Source organism: Lissotriton helveticus, chromosome 2_1 (genome assembly GCF_964261635.1).
Source record: "Lissotriton helveticus chromosome 2_1, aLisHel1.1, whole genome shotgun sequence".
NCBI lineage: Eukaryota > Metazoa > Chordata > Amphibia > Caudata > Salamandridae > Lissotriton > Lissotriton helveticus.
Genome location: NC_136059.1, coordinates 1,733,737,386 through 1,733,756,096, shown reverse-complemented (window position 1 = coordinate 1,733,756,096; position 18,711 = coordinate 1,733,737,386). Strand labels below are relative to the sequence as shown.

The following is an 18,711-nucleotide window of genomic DNA, read 5'->3' as shown; positions in this document are numbered from 1 at the left end:
AGCAAAGCTTAGTTAGAAATTAGAATGAGTATTAAAGTATTTGTTGCATAGAAGGAGTTTAAGGTCCCATTTGAAGCACAGAAAGGATGGATTACAGCGGAGGTCACTGGGGGGTGTATTCTAGATCCTAGGAGCATTACTAGAGAATGAGCGAATCTGTGAGGATTTCTTTTTCAGTTGGGAGGGATGAGAATAAGTGAGCAGGAGATTCTCAGCGCCCTGGCTCTTCCTGCTTTGGAGAGTTTGGAATCAAGGTAGTTTGGGTTGTGGGTATGGAGGGCTTTGTAGGTGATGTAAGCAGTCTTGAAGATACATCTCCCTTCAATTGGAAGCCAGTTAAGGTTATTTAAAGCTGGAGTAAGGTGCTCAAATCGTTTGATGCCTGTTAGTAGCCGAGCAGCCATGTTGAGAATTGTTGTAAGGCGTGCAAGGTGGGTTTTTGGAGTTCCTTTGAGGATGGCGTTGCCATAATCCAATTTGAAGAGGACAAGAGACTGCACTACCATCTTAAAATCATCCGGTGGAATAAACTGTTTCATTTTCTTGATATTTTTAAGAGTGTACAGAGCTCCTTTGGCTGAATTGTTGATATGGTCTTTCATTACCAGATTTTTGTCTAGAGTGATGCCCAGGGACTCTACGGAGTTGGATAATGTAAGAGAGCAGTTAAGGGCGTCCAGGTCAGTGAGCCAATCTTGGATTGGAAGAGGGTTGTTCTTCAGGGAGAAAGATATTTTTTCTGTTTTGTTGAGGTTTATTTTTAAGTGGTTGGTGTTAAGCCAAGATTTTACCTTGATTAGTGTATCATTCAGATGAATGACGTCACACAGTAAATTAATGTTGTAGCAAAGTTGGGTGTCATCGGCTAAAGGTGATATTTTACACATGCTTGGTTCAGGATAAGAGTAAGGGGTTCCATGAAGAGATTGAATAGGGAAGGTGGAGAATTGAGCCTTAGGGGACACCATGGGGAATTGGTGTTGGTTTCGAGAGACAGTTGTTGATTTTTATTTGTTGCGAGCGATGTTGCAGATATGAAGTGAACCAGTAAAGGACTGTGCCATTGATACCACTACGGTTCATGAGGGTCTCAATGCAGGGTGATTAACAGTATCAAAAGTTGCGGATAAGTCAAGTAGGATTAGAAGGTAAGTGCCACCTTCATCCAAGGATCTGCGAATATCATCTGTGATATTTAGCATAGCAGTTTTGGTGCTACATCCTTTCCTGAATCCTGACTTGAAGGTGTCAGGGAGATGGAATTGCTCAATATGGTGCTTGAGTTGTAGAAGCATGCATTTCTCTTCATTGTTTTGGCTAGGAACGGGAGGTTAGTGATAGGTCGGAGGTTATTGGGGTCAGCCCCTGGTTTTTAGATCTTGGCCTGATCCAGCGCATACTCTGGTCTGGCCGAGACATTTAATAGCTGCTTTTAAAAGTGCTACCAAAGCGGCCACCAGCTTACTGTCACGCGCACAAGCACGCATGCTGCTGTGCGCACATTCCTAGTGTGCTTTAGCCTGCCATCGTGATCGTGATCACTTTCGCTTTCAGAGTGAATGCGATGACTTTCGATTTCACGGCCGCGCGGCGTTACTTTTACTGCTGCGTGGCCAATGCTTGTTTGTAATGTGAAAGCAAATAGAGCTATCGTCGAAAGCAACTTGTTGGTCTTAATCAATCAAGCGTGCGTGAAGGTATAATACATTGCAGTTATAGGTCGGAGATCCATTCGGTACATTTCTCACTATAGCAGCTGGGCTTCGATGTGAACACAGCAGGTCACTTTCCAGACAGACTCTGGTGCTTATGTTGCACGTACTGAAGTTACTTCCTGGCACAGATACTCAAACACGTTGAGGGATATGTTGAGTAAAGTGTGGAACTCACTTTCTCTCCTGTCTAAATGTATCAAATTATCTGTCCTCAATCTAATCCTTCTTTAAGTATCTCCACATGAAAGAGACACAAATACAATAAATAATTCTTAATCTCAAATATGCCGTCCTACGGTCGTCGCATATCAGATTACTTTGCTTTATATAGCACGTTATGCTACCACATCTGTCTGCATTTGCTCCTTAAACCCTTCCCTTCCTTTTTTGACTGAAAACCAGTACAAGAACTCTACCAAGGTACCATAAATATTGATCCCGATAGAGAAGCGACCGAAACAGAAGTTTCCTGGATGTTATAGTAGGTGTCCCGCCTCGTAGCATTATAGAGCTATAACACTTCCTGTATTGCCTGTGAGGTCTGGGGGTACCATTTATGCTGATCACTTCCAGTCGTAGGCCACTGTCTCTCCCACAGCAACCCAACCTTTCCTCCCCTCTGTAGGCCTGTCTCAAGACAGGACTTCCTCCCTCCTCTGGCTCATTCTTTCCCCTTCACTCACCGGGGCACGCACAGGGGGCTCACCGCTCATTCTTTCGGTCATCACGTGGTCACAGGGGGCAGAGTCTCGGCCTGTCACTCTCTGCCGCTCCAACAGCAGCCGCTGCTGCTGACGGGTCTGCTCCTGAAACGTTCGCTGCGTAGACGTTGCGTATGATGTGCCTCGAAGCACGCACCTACCTAGCGCCACTGTGCTCGCCTGCATGCCCCTCATTCTGCGAACGCACGTTCCCTGGGGTTGACATGCAGTGGGAAATCAAAGATAAAGTAGAAAGACTACTCGCTTCATCCACTACCGAAATGTTGGAGATGAACACAAAAATGTAGTTTTTCTATCAACAATTTACTTTCTAAGGGCATGGCGAGAATTAGGCTTCTTTCTCGTTGCTGTAAATTAACAGTAGCCAATGAAAACAAGCATTATCGTAGCCAATAGGTCTCGCTTTTGGGAACTTATAAGTATTTAGTTATGCAGCACAATATCCTTGGGGCAACTACACCAACGGTTGGATGGCTAAACACTTATAAGGTCCCAAAGGCGATACCTATTGGCTATGCAAATGCTTGTTTCAATATGGGTGAGATTTGGCCAAGTTGGAGGGAGTTAGGAACAAGACCTGAGGAGAAAGAAGAGCTGATGATTTTAGTCCACATGAGCTCATATGTGTTGATGATTTTAGTCCATATTGTTGCGGTTTTGTACCGATGTGTGTTGGACTTGGCCCTTTTTGCAGGGTCATCCCTGAACTTTTTGCCTTTCTCCTATATTTATTCTGACCTGTTGTTGGCTATTTTATGACTCTGGGCACTTTACCACTGCTGATCAGTGCTAAAGTGCATATGCTCTCCCTACTGTAAAATGAATGTATTAATTAGTGATTCCATGATTGGCTATTTGGTTTACCTGTCAGACCATAGTACAGTGCACTGAGTGTGCCCAGGGCGTGTAAATCCAATTGCTGCTAGTGGGCTTGCAGCACTGGTTGTGCCACCCACAGTAGCGGCCTTGTAAAATGTGTCTAAGGTCTGCCATTGCAGAGCCTGCGTGCAGTCTGGCACTGCCATGCTGACTGGGCAAGTGCACCCACTTGCCAGTCCCTAAACCTTCCCTTTTCTTCATATTAGTCACCCCTATGGTAGGCCCAAGGGCAGGGTGCATTGTAAGTATACGGTAGGACAAGCCCTGATGTGTGTGGCATGTCCTAATAGTGAATTACAGCCATTTTCGTGTTTCACTATTGCAAGGCTACCTGTTCTCCATAGGCCAGAAGGGGCTGTTAGAATTATTACAGTTTATAATCCTAACAGACTCAGAGAACATGGTAGAAATTCGAGTTTAGTATGCCTGGACTCAGAATAATAAAATACATCTTTTAGTGAAGTTTATTTTAATATTCTGTGTTTGCAAATACCACTTTTAGAAAGTCGGTATTTGCTTGCCTAACCATTTAAGCCTGCCTCTGCTAGGTTGTATATTCCTTGTCTGGAGTTTGAGTGACAGGGCTGGGGTATTCCAGGAGACAGAATGAGTCAGCACAGTGATGAATAGAGAGATCTACATCTAGATGGGAGGGAGTAGTTGCACCTGGGACCTGAATAAGACTGTGCCCGCCCCCCACAGTGCTGGCTCCACCCCCTGTGGTGCGTCTGATGTCTCTGCCCTGCACACTGAAAGAAGAGAAGGAAGACTGTCATCAAAGTGCTCCAGGGCTGTACTTTTCTTCCACAATGCTGGCTCCACCTTCTGTGGGGCGTCTGATGTTCCTGCCCTGCACTGTGAAAGGAAAGGAGAAGTCTGGTAAACAGAGTGCTTCAGAACTGGTTTGGACTGGGCACAGGCCCCTCTCCCCTCAGAGAACAAAGGATTTTGGGGTATAAATATTGGGACCCTGATCCCAAGAAATTAGATCACTTCTGGACTTACAAAATTAAACATCTGCTGAGGAGAGGAACCTGAAGAAACTGAGGAGAGACTATTCCCAAGCTGAAGTGCTGCTTGGGGGATTGACCTGCAGTGGTTGCCTGACTGCCAAAGAGAGGAGAAAGAACTTTGGACTTTTCTTTCAACTAATGCAAAGATCTCCAAGGGCTTGGAAGTGAGCTTGCCCCCTGACCGAAGTCCCAGGACCTGTGGACTTCACCAGCCTTTGTGAATTGCTGCTGGAAACAAGTGGCTACAAAGGCAGGGAGCTGTGACCGACTCTCACGACCTGCCTGGTGTCCTGTAGGCACCGCACCAAGCAACGTCCGCCTCGAATAACGCAAGCTCTGCGCTCCCCGACTCCGTCTCGACGCCGTCAACGAGCCGTAGCCTGCACCGCGACTGGGAGGACACCGGAGCATGCAACGCCTCGCTACACCGAATCGAACTGGTCTGACCGACACGGTCACTGCTGCTGACTTCAAGTCCTGTGACCGCATCGGAGTTGGGAACCGCCTCGCATGCTTTGCGACGCACCGCCAGACTCGCACCGCTATCCGGACTGACCGACGCCAGCTCCCGAACTCCGGCTCTGTCGCTGCACCGTAAAGCTGGAAGCACCGCAACGAGCAACGTCTGCCTCGAACAACGCAAACTTTGAGCTCACCGACTCCGTCTCGACGCCGTCAATGAGCCGTAGCCTGCACCGCAACTGGAAGGACACCGTGACCTGCAACGCTCTCTTTTTCTACACCGCGATGAACCCTGGAACCGGCTCGCACATCCGTGCCGGCCGCCTCAAGGAAAAGATACTGTGACTGAGTCTGTCGACACTTGAGGGGGCCCGGACCGCCGCGGTCCGCTGGATTTGTTAGACTCTGTGTTCTTTTCAGCAACGCTGTAGCCGGACAAGGCTACCGACTCGCAAAGAACCGCGAATTAAGCCTTTTTAACCTGAACTCTTGAAACTTAATAGCACTGTGGAATATTTTTGTCGTTTGTTGGTCTTGTGATAACTCTATAGAAAGTATACTTATTTTTTATATAAAACCTGTGTGGTGTCCATTTGTAGTGTTGTCACTGGGTTACTATATGTGGTCACAACTGCTTAACCTACATCGCCTCTGAAATAAGCCTTGACTGCTCATGCCACGCCGCCTAGAGGGTGAGCAGGGGTTATTTTGAGAGAGTAATTCCCTTGCCCTGACTAGAGGAGAGGGTCCCTGCTTGTCACAAGTACCTAACTGTGCCAAACAGAGACCCCCAATTCTAACAATGTGGATGGGAGGGGATCATTTGAGTGGGAGTTGGCTTCAAGTTTACAATTATATTGTAGACTACACTCTCTGATATGGATTTGCAGTCAGACTAATACACATTTTTTGCAATTGATGGAGATCAGTGTTGACAGTAGATTTTCTTAGGTCCATTTGTTTAATAGTAAAGTCTGGGGTGGGAGCGACCATTGGGGAAAGTGAGTCAACGGGGTGGAACGGAAGGCTGTTTTTCGACTATATTAATGGATTGCTCAATTTTTGCTACTTTGTCAGTAAAAAAGTTGCCAAATTCTTCACAATGTTCAGTTAATGGTCAAGCCTGGATCTGTTGATGATCAAGTGCTAGAATGTTTTTATGGTTTTAACTACAATTCCTAGAAGAATGTGTACAGAACACTTGAATACTGAGCAGGAATGGTTTTTAGTGAACTTAATAAAATATTAGCAACGTACTACCTACTTCAAAATGACTAACAAAAGAACCCTTTAACAGAGTTAGCACTACAGTAGGGCCAGTGTAGTACCTGGTAGTTAGGATTCTCTATCATGGGAGGTGTCCATTGTCCTTTATAATCGGGATTGGCGACAGTAGGAGGTGTCCACTCTCCACAACCAGGAGCAGATGCACACTTTGGATTAGGCACAAGTGCAGGCTCCCACTTCCCGTCCACTTCCTCCTCCCTATGAAATAGATAGGAAAACATAGCAGTTAGAAAAAACACATATTTCATCATAAGTAATAATTTTCTCTTCTTTTCCAACCTACTCCAAAAAACTAAATGAATGAAAAGGGTTAAACTGACACAAGTTTTATAGGAATGTGAAATTCTTACTGTTTGAAAGTGCTGGATTATGTCACATTATCACAGATGGAACTAAAAATAACATGAACCTTTTGGGCACGCCGCATTTTGGGCTGGAGGTACAAAGGACGGGTCACAAGCAGGTGAAGTTTTTGCACAGTGGTGAGAGGCAACTAAATCCTTTTTTGGCACTCCAATGTATGTACTGACACGTCACACCCCAAGACCTCCATGTGAAAAACATTTCTGCCATTTGCCTCGTGTTTCTTAATGAGCCAGGATTCGTTCTGTGAATCCTTTGGAATGGCATCCAATGCACAGATGCAGGCCTGCAAGGAACTGCAGACCTCCATCACTGTAATCACATTTGCACAATGCCAAAAGAGCAGCCACGGTCCTTTGAAGGAACAAGAGCTTGAATATTGCAATACATTACGAGTCAGAAATCCATTTGCAACTCGTAATCTTCATTTAGTAGATTGCACATGTGGGTTTTGTGATCACAAAGCCAGCAATTTTGAACAAGTGCAAAACCCTGTGTACATCCGCTCCTTTATTCCTGCATCCAACCTTCTCATGCTCATAACCTTTACGGTTATAGAAAGCAAGACGAGAACAGCCCAAAAGAGTTATGCAATGCACTGTATACATGTATTCGTGTTTTTCACTTAATCACTTCATGTGGCACAACATTGGACCCAATTACCTCAACAACCGCATAAACGTCCACACACCCTACAAAACACCCCCTCTAAGCCAGGCTTCTACTCGCACACACACCCCGCTTATGCAGAACCAGATCTGGCGGTCATTGCTTTTCCTACACTGCTCTTTAAATCTGGAACGACCTATCGCTGGATATCAGAGTCGCTCCTCAGTTCTTGAATTCCACAAGAAACTGAAGACCTGGCTCTTCACCTGACCGTGGCTTGGCCCATACAGCTCCTGCTTCAGTGCCAGGAATCCCCCTTCGCCGGGTGAGTTGCACGCTATGCATATAAACATTACATAACATGACATGACATATTGCCAACGTACAAATGCTTTCCCTTGGCATGCAGCCAGCAATCAGTAACTGGTGCATCCGCCTGTAAAAAGACTTTGTCAACATACATAACTTTGTGGATTCATGACAAGTCACAAGGTGGGCATTGACTTGCTTGTGATTTTCAGGCATTAACATTGTGGTTGCGCCAAGTTGCACCTAATACAGAGCCACACCTAAGGTGAAACATGTCTTGGGCTGCTTATATTCTTTTTCAGAAAGAACCTGGATTGACAGTTCAGGCTGGACGGCCCCTATCGGAGCATGATAGATGCTGGTTTATTTGCATATGTTGGGTCTAATCTGATGTTGCATTTTGAACTACGATGCAGCCCAAATAGTTATCTAGTGGCTGAGATTAATTTAATCATTCCACCAATCACTTTTTTATGTTACTGCAATGCCCTAAATGTGTTGGGTATGCCTAGGTGTGGGTGCCCTGCTCACTGTGCCAACAGAACCAAGCGCACCCCACTGAAGAGTCCCAACTGGGGGAAAAAATGGTTGCTTGTGCTGCAGTTCAGAGAGGACCCAGCTTGACAGTTTGTGCCTGACTGTCACTACTGAAGCAAGGCCAGACTGATTAGCATACGGCTGGTTGTAATCTGAGGTGGCATGGTGGAAAATTACAATGGACTGGAATGCAGCTGTGAGTAATTACCAGTGGATGAAATTAATTAATTCATTCCATTCATCACTTTTTTTTTTACTTCAGTGCGAATGGAGTACCTGAAGAAATAGAGGGAATGTGATGAAGGAATCCATTACTGACACTGTAAATTGTTATTAATAATAGGGAACAACAAGTATTTGCAGCATGATTAAACGTGGATCAAGCAGATTTAACATTACTGTTGCTGTGTTTATGTGATAAAAAACAGAGAAAATGCATTTTCTAATACAACATGAACATTTTAAAATGTCGTTAAGTTTGAGACAGCATCAACCACATTTCTATTACAAAAGTCGCTATATAGTTCACTTGTATTAAGATTGCTTTGTTAAAATCTCTATTAAACATGGAAAATTAGCTAAAAACAGTGTGTTATTTGTTTAGCAATTGTTCTATGATCCATTTTTTCAGTTTTGCCCCAGTGCAATAAAAAATCTGCAATGTTGCTAGGGCAAACTTTCTTTCCTCTATTCCCTATTACTCAAGCAGTACATGTCTCCTTCATTTTGTCCTGGGGCCAACATCAAAATGTCACTGCTGCTTTGAATGGTGTTAAATGTGTTTGCTGTGTTCTATATTGTAATTGCATTTATATAGCACTTACTAACCTTAACAAGGCTTTGAAGCGCTTTTTGGCGAGTAGTACACTACTCCGGAACCCAAAAGGTATTAATGGTGAATTAGTAAAGGTAAATATGAGATTACATAAACAAAAAGACCTGACAGCGGAACCTTCTGATTAACAGCACATAACCTGTTTTTACACTCCTTGAGTAATGTCCCTTCTATACTAAGTGGTATTGTGTTTTTATCTAGGAGCCTAAATCGATATTCCTATTTTATGCCCTTGTCCGGTTATAATCAATAATATCCATACAACGGCATAATAATCATATCCATATTCAGTCGTAGCACATGCTGTCACATTAAGCAAGGCTACTTCCCCGGCCCCCTAGAAAGCACAACGAGTTCTCTAAACAAATCCAAACCTCCAGCAACCTGGGAAATCCCCCTTGCTTTGTTTTGATTTCATCCTAAAACTCCTGTAAAGCACTGTAAGAACGGCCAGTTCGTAGTGACATCTTTATTGACGTCTTATGTCCAGCCTTACGTCAAACCCGGCACCTTACAGGTATAAATATACCAATGTTGCCTTAAGCAAATACACGGTGGTGGTATTGGGAGCAGCTATCTACTTGCCCGAGAGCCCAGCTGATGCGAGAGCCCACGGACGCTGCCCCTCCCTTTTGACGCACTGAGAGAGGGGAAACAACCATTACAACGCAACTTTTACAACGCACTACCATTACAACGAAACTTTTACAACGCAAAAACCATTACAACGCATGTATTTACAACGCATGTTTTTACAACGCAGGTACCTTTACAACGCATACCATTACAACGTAAGTATTGGTAAGTATATAATTATATTTTAAATTTTATATGTTTGGGGTTTTTAAGGGGTATTTTTAGGGTTCAGGGTCAGTTTTCAGTTTTTGGGTAAAGGGGCATTTTTAGGGTTCAGGGTCAGTTTTCAGTTTTTGGGTAAAGGGGTATTTTTAGGGTTCAGGGTCAGTTTTCAGTTTTTGGGTAAAGGGGTATTTTTAGGGTTCAGGGTCAGTTTTCAGTTTTTGGGTAAAGGGGTATTTTTAGGGTTCAGGGTCAGTTTTCAGTTTTTGGGTAAAGGGGTATTTTTAGGGTTCAGGGTCAGTTTTCAGTTTTTTGGTAAAGGGGTATTTTTAGGGTTCAGGGTCAGTTTTCAGTTTTTGGGTAAAGGGGTATTTTTAGGGTTTAGGGTCAGTTTTGGGTTTTTGGGTAAAGGGGTATTTTTAGGGTTCAGGGTCAGTTTGGGGTTTTTGGGTAAAGGGGTATTTTTAGGGTTCAGGGTCAGTTTTGGATTTTTGGGGTACAGGGGTATTTTTAGGGTTCAGGGTCAGTTTTGGGTTTTTGGGGTACAGGGGTATTTTTAGGGTTCAGGGTCAGTTTTGGGTTTTTGGGGTACAGGGGTATAAGGTAAAAATAAAATTAAATTAAATTTAAATTAAATCAATTAAATAAAATAAAATTAAATTAAATTAAATTAAATTAAATTAAATTAAATTAAATTAAATTAAATTAAATTAAATTAAATTAAATTATATTATTTTCAATTATTTTCAATTAAAAAAAATAATATATACTTACCAATACTTACGTTGTAATGGTATGCGTTGTAAAGGTACCTGCGTTGTAAAAACATGCGTTGTAAATACATGCGTTGTAAAAGTTTTTGCGTTGTAAAAAATTCGTTGTAATGGCATGCGTTGTAAAAGTATGAGTTGTAACGTCATACATCCCTGAGAGAGATGCTGTCTTTTCTCCTGCCGAGAAATCCAGCTCCGGTGTTTCCAGATACCTTCGCGGGTTACTGGGATATCGAGTCCTGAGAGAGAGAGATACAAGACCTCCTGCTTTCTAATATCCAGGTACGGAGCTGACTAAACCCTTAAAGAGAATTCTTGAGTTAGATTCTTGGCAAAAACAAACTTAACTTAAACTGCTACTTACTTACTCCTTCCCACGTATTAGGCTTAGGTCAGGTACACCGGGGTCGGCGTTTTTAGAAGCACCAGTTGAGTACGTTAGTCAATGTATATATGTATATATATTTTAAATATTTTAAAGTATCATATGGCTAAGAAACCATATCAATGCTTTTACAGTATTATTTTATAATCCTCCTTTTACTGTACGCACTTTACTTTACTATGAGTATTGCAATTGTGGCAATTCATTTCTCTTGTATGAGGAAGAAGACTGCTCAATAAATAACAACCTTTTATTGAAAACGCCCGTCTTTCTTTTCTCTGCACTCTGGTGAAACTAAGTACGCACACTTGACTGAGTGAAATAACTGTCTATTGTTTTCACACGACTCTAGAGATACACTCTTATTCTGAGGGAGCAAAGTTGTCATGTTATATGGTTGTCAGAAGCTAATCCCTTCTTGTCTATCCAGGGAGGTTAAACTCCTCCTCGTTTATTCGAGAAAGTTTCTAGTGACCTCTGAGCTAGCTGGCAAAAAACTTAAGTGTAATATAGTCAGTAGGGACCTAGTCGACCTCAGTCCTACGTCTACACTGCTGAATATATTATTCCAATGCGCAGAGCCTATTGGGAATATAGGAACTACACTACATGGCACCCAACGTTTGGTAAGGCGATAAATCTAACGCAAGACGTTAGAGTAACTCAATCGTGTTTTTTCACACAGACCCCTTTTCCCGTAAATACTCCAAAAGACGTCTGGAGTGGGTAAAAGGTTAAAATCCACCGAAACTTAGTAGGAAGAGATTCCTATGTATAGTTTTTGGTATAGTCAACGTTGAAGGATACAGTGTTCCAAAATATTGTGCACCTAATCTTTGTTTCCTTGAAACTTGATCTGCAACAAAAACCTTTCTGTCAGTAAAAATGTCAGAAAGTGAAGAAGAAAGGGAGGCAGCTAGAATAGCAGCCCGACTCCTACAGGATGACACAAGTCTCCAAGAAAATGACCCGAGTGTTATACTCATTCCGGTCAACATAAGAAAAACTATAACTCTAAAACGTATAGAAAACGGACTAACACTGAGAGGTGGAATAGTCGTATTCGTAATTGAGGCTCATGAATTTCGGCAGGCAGAGGTATTCTATTCATGGATAAACTTTCCAGCAGCAAATGCTGTCACACACGACTTCCACTATTACAAAATAGAGGAACCTCCGGATGAGTACACCCCTTTCGAGGAGGTGGAAATACCATTAAAATACCAAGAGCACATGCTCTGGTTTAAAGGCGCCCTAAAACATAATAATCACATCACCAGGCTCGGTCCATTAGGTAGACCAGGAGCAACGTGGCCGGTTCTAGCCAGCTACACACCACATGCAGACATTGATAAAATGTCAAGCAAAGAACTCTTAGTTAAAATAAAAGAATTAACAAAGGCATATAGAGAGTTAGTTCAATTGGCAACGGAGGATATAACTTACCTCCAGAAATTGAAAGAAACAGATACAGCAGACCAACCAATTGAACTTGCCAGAATCATAGAAAAATCCTATGAAGAACTAGGTAGAGATAGTTTGGGTGGGAAACCAGTAAAGCCCCAACTAACTGAAAATCCAGAAAAGATATTTATTAAAAATAATCTAAACACTCCGAAAAAGAGCTGGGATGGAAATAAACAATCCACTCCCAAAGAAAAAAGATTCCAGTCCAGAGGAAGGTCTCCTCGGCGGAGAGAAAGATCTCCGGACCAAGGACACAAGTCTCCCCAGAGGGAGCCCTCTGAGAAAAGATACAACCTTAGAAATAGGGATAATCTAAAGAAACCTGATAGATATCAAGACATTGATACACGTCCCTCTCGATCTTTTCAGACTTCCTCGCAGAAATCGGAAAGAAGAGGACGGTCAGAACACAGGGAAGAGCACGCCAAGTTCAAAGACAAGGAACCTGCTCATCAAAGTAAAAAGTTACAATTTCCAAGAAAGAAGGTAGCCAGTATTAAAGTAATCAAACATGCCGAGGATACTGAGGACACAACTGAAAAACGGAGAGTGGGCCCAGACAATGCTAGACAGCGCAGCAGAAGTGACCATAGCTCGCAGGATCCTGATGAATCATCTGGAGACAGTGGACACGAATGAATACATTCAGGTGGAAACTGCGGATACCAGAGTTAGCAAACCTCATAAAATATACAAGATAACATTACGTATAGAGGGAGATAAGACTAGGAAAGTAAGGGGTCTATTTTGGGATAACCTTTCCAAAGGCTATGACATCCTTTTAGCTGAGAAAGACTGGCCACCAGAGTTTGTCAGGGAGTGCCCTCATGGCGAAGAAATGATTATGCCTGCCTTCTCAAAACATATTCCAATTCATAAAAAATATACATATGCAAGAAAATGGGCAGTAGCCCAAGCTCCTGCATTATATAAAAATCATGTAGGATGGGATGATGACTCTCTTCCTCACAAAATCCAGTTAAAATGTCAACCAACTGCACCAAGGCAGTACCCAATTAAGCAAGAGGCTAAAAAGAAAGTCAGGGAGATCTTAGATCAACTTGAATACCAAGGGGTGATTGAAACACGCACCTCTCAAATGAACAATCCTTTGTTTCCTGTCTCCAAGCCAGACGATTCCTATCGTCTAGTTTTGGACTACAGACACCTTAACTCATTTTGCAAGACATTTGCAGTACAAAACTCACACAGTGCAGCACTAATGAATAACATCGTGCGCAAAAAATACAAAACAACATTAGACATCTCTAATGGTTTCTTTTGTCAAAACATAGCACCTGAAAGCAGGTATTTGACCGCTTTCTCAATAATGGGGTCTCAGAAAAAATTTCTGTCGACTCCCACAGGGATTCAAGAATAGCCCAGGATTATTCTCAGCAAGAGTAACAGAGTTACTACAGATATATGACGATGAGGCATTATCTTATGTCGATGACATCTATCTCACAGATGATGACTTGGATACTCACTTGAAAAGAGTGAACACCATAATACTTGGGTTCGCAGCAGAGGGTTACAAATTCAACTTTAAAAAATCACGAATTGCCCATCTAACAGTCCTGTTTTTAGGATATGAATTATCAAGTGAAGGCAAAAGCCTAGCGGACAATTTCTTAGAGAAATGCGCTGTCCTCCAAGCACCAAAAACGCTGAAGAACTTACAATCAATACTAGGTTTCCTGAATTTCAGAAGAACTTACATTCTAAATTATGCAGGGAGGGTTAAACCTCTCTATGAATTAATAAAACCTGATTTTAAACCAATCAATTGGACTCAAAAACACACAGAAATTTTGAGATCATTGCAAACAGACATGTTAGCTAAAACAAAATTGCAAACTCGCGATAACACACGCAACCTTGTAATCCGAGTCATCCCAGGAAGATGCGGATTCACGTACCTGACCTCTAATGAGGGAGAAACCGTACCAATAGCTTACAAATCACACTTGTACACACAAGCTGAGAAAACAGTCAGTCTTGCAGAAAATTTTGTAAATACGGTTCAAACAGCTGTAGCAAAAGAAAGAGCCCAGGCCCAAGGCCGACAGATTACTGTTTTAACAGCAGAATCAGCCTTTGAGTCATTAACAAGTCCACGCAATTTAACTACCATGGCATTAGATTCAAAATGAATACAATGGGAAAATTCTCTTGCTACAGAAAAAGTGAAATACTATTTTGACCCGAACATGAAAAAACTGAAAGATCTATACTATGAAAAAGAATATCCTCTGCCAATCGAAATTCTGCCCCTACAACAGTACGCCTGTGTAATATATACAGACGGATATGCAGAACCCTCAGTTTGGGGAAGCAAGCTTACAATGCTACGTGCAAGGTTGTTAAATGCCGGTGGCACGGAGGCAAATTGAGACCACTGGTAACTATGTCTCAATCTGTAAAAGACAATTCATGTCAACAAACTGAATTAATAGCTTTAAAAATGACGCTCGATATTGCCGATTGTGAATTCCCGACACTAATAGTGTGCAATTCGTATTCCTGCGTCAAGTCTTACAATAATGACTTGCAGAACTGGGTTCAAAACGGTTACAAAGATGACCCAGGTGCCACAATCAAGCAAAAAACGCTTTGGGAACAAATAGTTCTTTTAAGAAAAGAACTACAAAAGACTCACGTGATACATACACTGAGTCATCAGCGTGATGGCGTTCACGCTGCAGGGAATTCATTGGCTGACACAGCCACAGCGAAAGCAACTCAACCGGCTTCCGTAGCCACAAAAAAGCGTTCAGATAAATACATAGAAGGGGAAACCATGCTGGCGGTAAAAACGTCTTTTAAAAGGGACTGTGCAGCTCTACCCGTGAACTATCCACTCAATTATACATACATAATAGATGCAAACTCCGTTCCTTTTGCTCGAATCCCTGGAGTGGGGGATAGAGTCATTCCAAACACGAACAGGAGAGTCTTGCTAATAGCTGACGCACACATGGGTGAAGGTCTAGGGCACCGAAAGATCAAGGAATCTCTGAAGGAATTACAATCAGAATACTGGTGGCCGGGAATGAGCCTGCAACATTACAAATTTGTAATGAGCTGTCAAAACTGCAACAGAGATCGCAGTGGCGAACCGGCCGGAGTAGTGCCAGGACCCCAATTAGAGAGCATAAGGCAATCTATACGCATGATCAAACAGGAAGGATGCGTCCCATTGTATATTATTTAAGACTACAATCACTTAAAATGTGGCCCCAGCGCTCGGCTGACGCCAGAACTGTTATAAAAGATTTGCGAGTCTATATCGGCACATACGCAATTGGCATGCTACATTCTGACCAGGGTCCTGCTTTTAGCTCTCGAGCTTATAAGGAGGCCATGACCAGCATGGGCATTGCATTGCGGTACTCTTGTCCCTTCCATCCTGAGGGAAATGGGATTCTGGAAAGAAAAAACCGACACATAAAGCAATCTATAACGGCGAGGGTATTAGGTTCGGGTGATGGGTGGGTCCAACATTTAACAAGTGTCCAACGTAGTCTTAATAATCTGCCAAGAAATTCTCTAAAAGGTTTCAGCCCGTACGAACTATTGTTCGGTACTAGAATGCATATTCAGGACTTAGATAGTCAGACTTCAGTGGTAGAAGAAAAATGCTTTGATATCAAAGATCGTTTGGCTATTTTACAGGACTTAAATGAAACAAGAAAAGACCTGAGCAACATAAAGCTAAAACAGCAGCCAACAGCCACTGAAGAAAAACCACCTGTCCCAGCAAGGCCTGTCTGGACTCCAAAGATTGGGGATCTAGTCAGAGAGAAGATCGCGGTAAAGAAGGAATTTGGGCCTTCTTACAGAAAAGCAGTACCTGTCTTAGCTGTCAGTGGAACAAGATCAGTAGTACTACCGCCCCTTGCTGGTAAAAAGGAGAGCCGAGTTGTATCCATCGACTTGGTAAAACCACAATCATGTGGCCAATAATAAGTAGTAGGCCTAGTGGACTCCCAAGATGTAGCAGAACACCAAAACTTGCTACAATACAAGAGGTTCAAACTGAGAGAATAATCACATTTGATAAACCTACAGTGAATAAAAAAGGACTATGCAACAATGCCATGGAACTTGTGCCTCTTGAAACCCAAATTGCAACAGTTCATCAAGAAACACCAGTCTACAATGATGTAGCCTTGAACTATGCTAATGAAACAAAAGATGCAAAATCAAATAAAAATCCTGAAGCAATTCCAACAATTGATAGAACTACATCTGGCTACTTCATCAATTTCGATGACTTTTCTGAGGATCCAAGCGAGCCAGGAGAACAGCCAACAACAAAAACTTTTAAAGACAAAGTAACTGAACTCTTTCATCAACTCAAAGAAACATATCTGATTTCTCCATGGATTGAATTTTGGATTGTGTTAGGTGTACTTTTCCTCCTGCTTTGGTTCATCATGGTTCTCTGTTTGGGAAATTTTATTGAAGGAAAATATAGTACAATGGACACAGCAAGTCAGAACATCAACTTGGTCCTAAAGCCACACAAGTCATCTCACATCGAGAAAAGAGAACTATCATCCGTGAATGTCACAGCCAATCCAATACCCGGTGGGGTAGCTTGGGACAAAACAGATTACGAAATCTATGGCCCGGTCGAGCTCTTGAAGTATCCACACCAGTTTAAGGTTTCATTAAGTGACTTTGTAAAATCGAGCACATTTTCTGATGATTGGGACTTTGAAAGTATTAATGATATGATGTCAGATTTAGTTATGTCAGCAAAATTTAAAGAACATGATTATTTGCAGGGTTCATCGAATTATGAAGAAATGTACTGCTACAACCATTTTGCACATCATTATTTGCATAAATCTGCTCAACCTAGAAATGTTTTTAATTATAATCAATGGGAACATTGTGCAACTCCACCAAAAGGCATTTCAAAAACATTTTACGACAAATTCCCATACTTCTCAGGGTTTAACACAAGTGATGCAGAAACGTTTTATTTTAAAATGTTAAATAAGACAGGAATGAAAACAATGCTGACATACACTAAATTAATCTATTCAGAAGCATTTTATGAAAAAATGACTACATTTGGTTTTGATTTTTGGAAAAACAACATTGAAACAAAAACCATCTGGGGTACCAAAGATTGACAGATCCAAAGTTTAGAATCATTATTTACAACCTGCTTGAGCCCAGAACAAATTATATTCTTGAATGACACCATTCAACATACAACCTGTCTTGGCCTAGCCAAAATTAAAGACTTAAACAAACCATCTATTCCAAAGCCAACACCTGACAGTAATAGCACTACAGATGTTGAGATAGACGTATCCCATATTTTTAACCAAAACAGAACACATCCTGATTGGAAAAAATGGTTGATGTGGCCCACAGACACAAACAGCTGTCAAGATAGATTCCTGAACAAATTACAGGGGCTCAAATTCACCAGGCCAGACCCTAGATACACCCAGAGACAACATCCAGGGATAGTTACAACATACAGTGTAGGAAAACTCTGCCTCGAATGGCTACACACATCCACACTGGCAGAAATTAAGCAACACTTGACTTTACTTAAAGACGGTGCTGACTTGCGTGATTTCATAATGGGACCACGCAAACAGCGTCAAAAACGTTTCATAGCGGCCGGTGTATACGCAGCATACAACGAAGCTTGGAAAATAATGCAAATTAAAACAGCAGAAAAAATACGAGAAATTGATCGTATCAATTTGGAAAAATCACTTTCTGTTGTGTACAATGGGTTAATGACTCTGTCTTCCAGAATATATTCACTGGACAGTATTGTATCATCTGCTATTGATATAATAGAGCAGGACTTACTAATGTTACAACACGGTCAGTCCCAATTGCGTTCTATTGTACAGCTTGGCTGGACGTTGCAAAATCTGCGTTCAGGCTACGTGCCCTGGCGTTTAATCAACACAACGTCACTATTCTCTATCTTTAACCTTACTGATACACAAATCAGCTTGGCACAGAAAGGAGCAGAGTATACAATTCTGAGCATTGAAAAACTTGAGAGATTACCATTGACAATGTCAGAAAGACCTGTCATTGAATGGATAATACATGGAATAATAACAATTCCGATAACAACTTTCCAATTTAAATTCTGTCAAGAGTATATACCAGCAGGCCAGTATGAAAGGTTGGGTAAAGGGTACATTAAGTCATCATGGAAATTACCTTACACACACACATGTTATAGTGAAAAGAAACAGAATGTATTTCTTAGTGGTAACAATTGTAAATGATCACTAAGTGGTATACTTCTTTGTCAAGGTATTAACTTGCATGGGGCCTGTGAGGGGACTTCAAATAACCTTTCATGTCACCTGCATGGCACACCTGCAACTCGAATAGAGCCATTCTTTAGACGACTTTCTAACGGGAGTTATATTCTAATAGTGGACCACAGATGTTGTGGCATGGTGCCAGGAAAAGCTTATCTCGTGAGCGTTAGTTCCATGGTCACTTGCTGTATGCAAGTACTGTATCCAAACAGCACTCCAGACACGGAGGCGGAG

The 18,711-nt window shown here is 42.1% G+C and overlaps 1 protein-coding gene across 1 annotated transcript in view; it reads right to left on the bottom strand.

Annotated features, from left to right (window-relative positions):
- The window catches only part of CLGN (calmegin), a 379,504-nt gene that overhangs the window by 196,262 nt on the left and 164,531 nt on the right, over positions 1-18,711 (bottom strand). Inside the window, exon 9 of the mRNA XM_078677626.1 lies at positions 6,120-6,276. Coding sequence (XP_078533752.1) covers positions 6,120-6,276 — 157 coding nt within the window. The remainder of the gene's footprint in view (positions 1-6,119; positions 6,277-18,711) is intronic.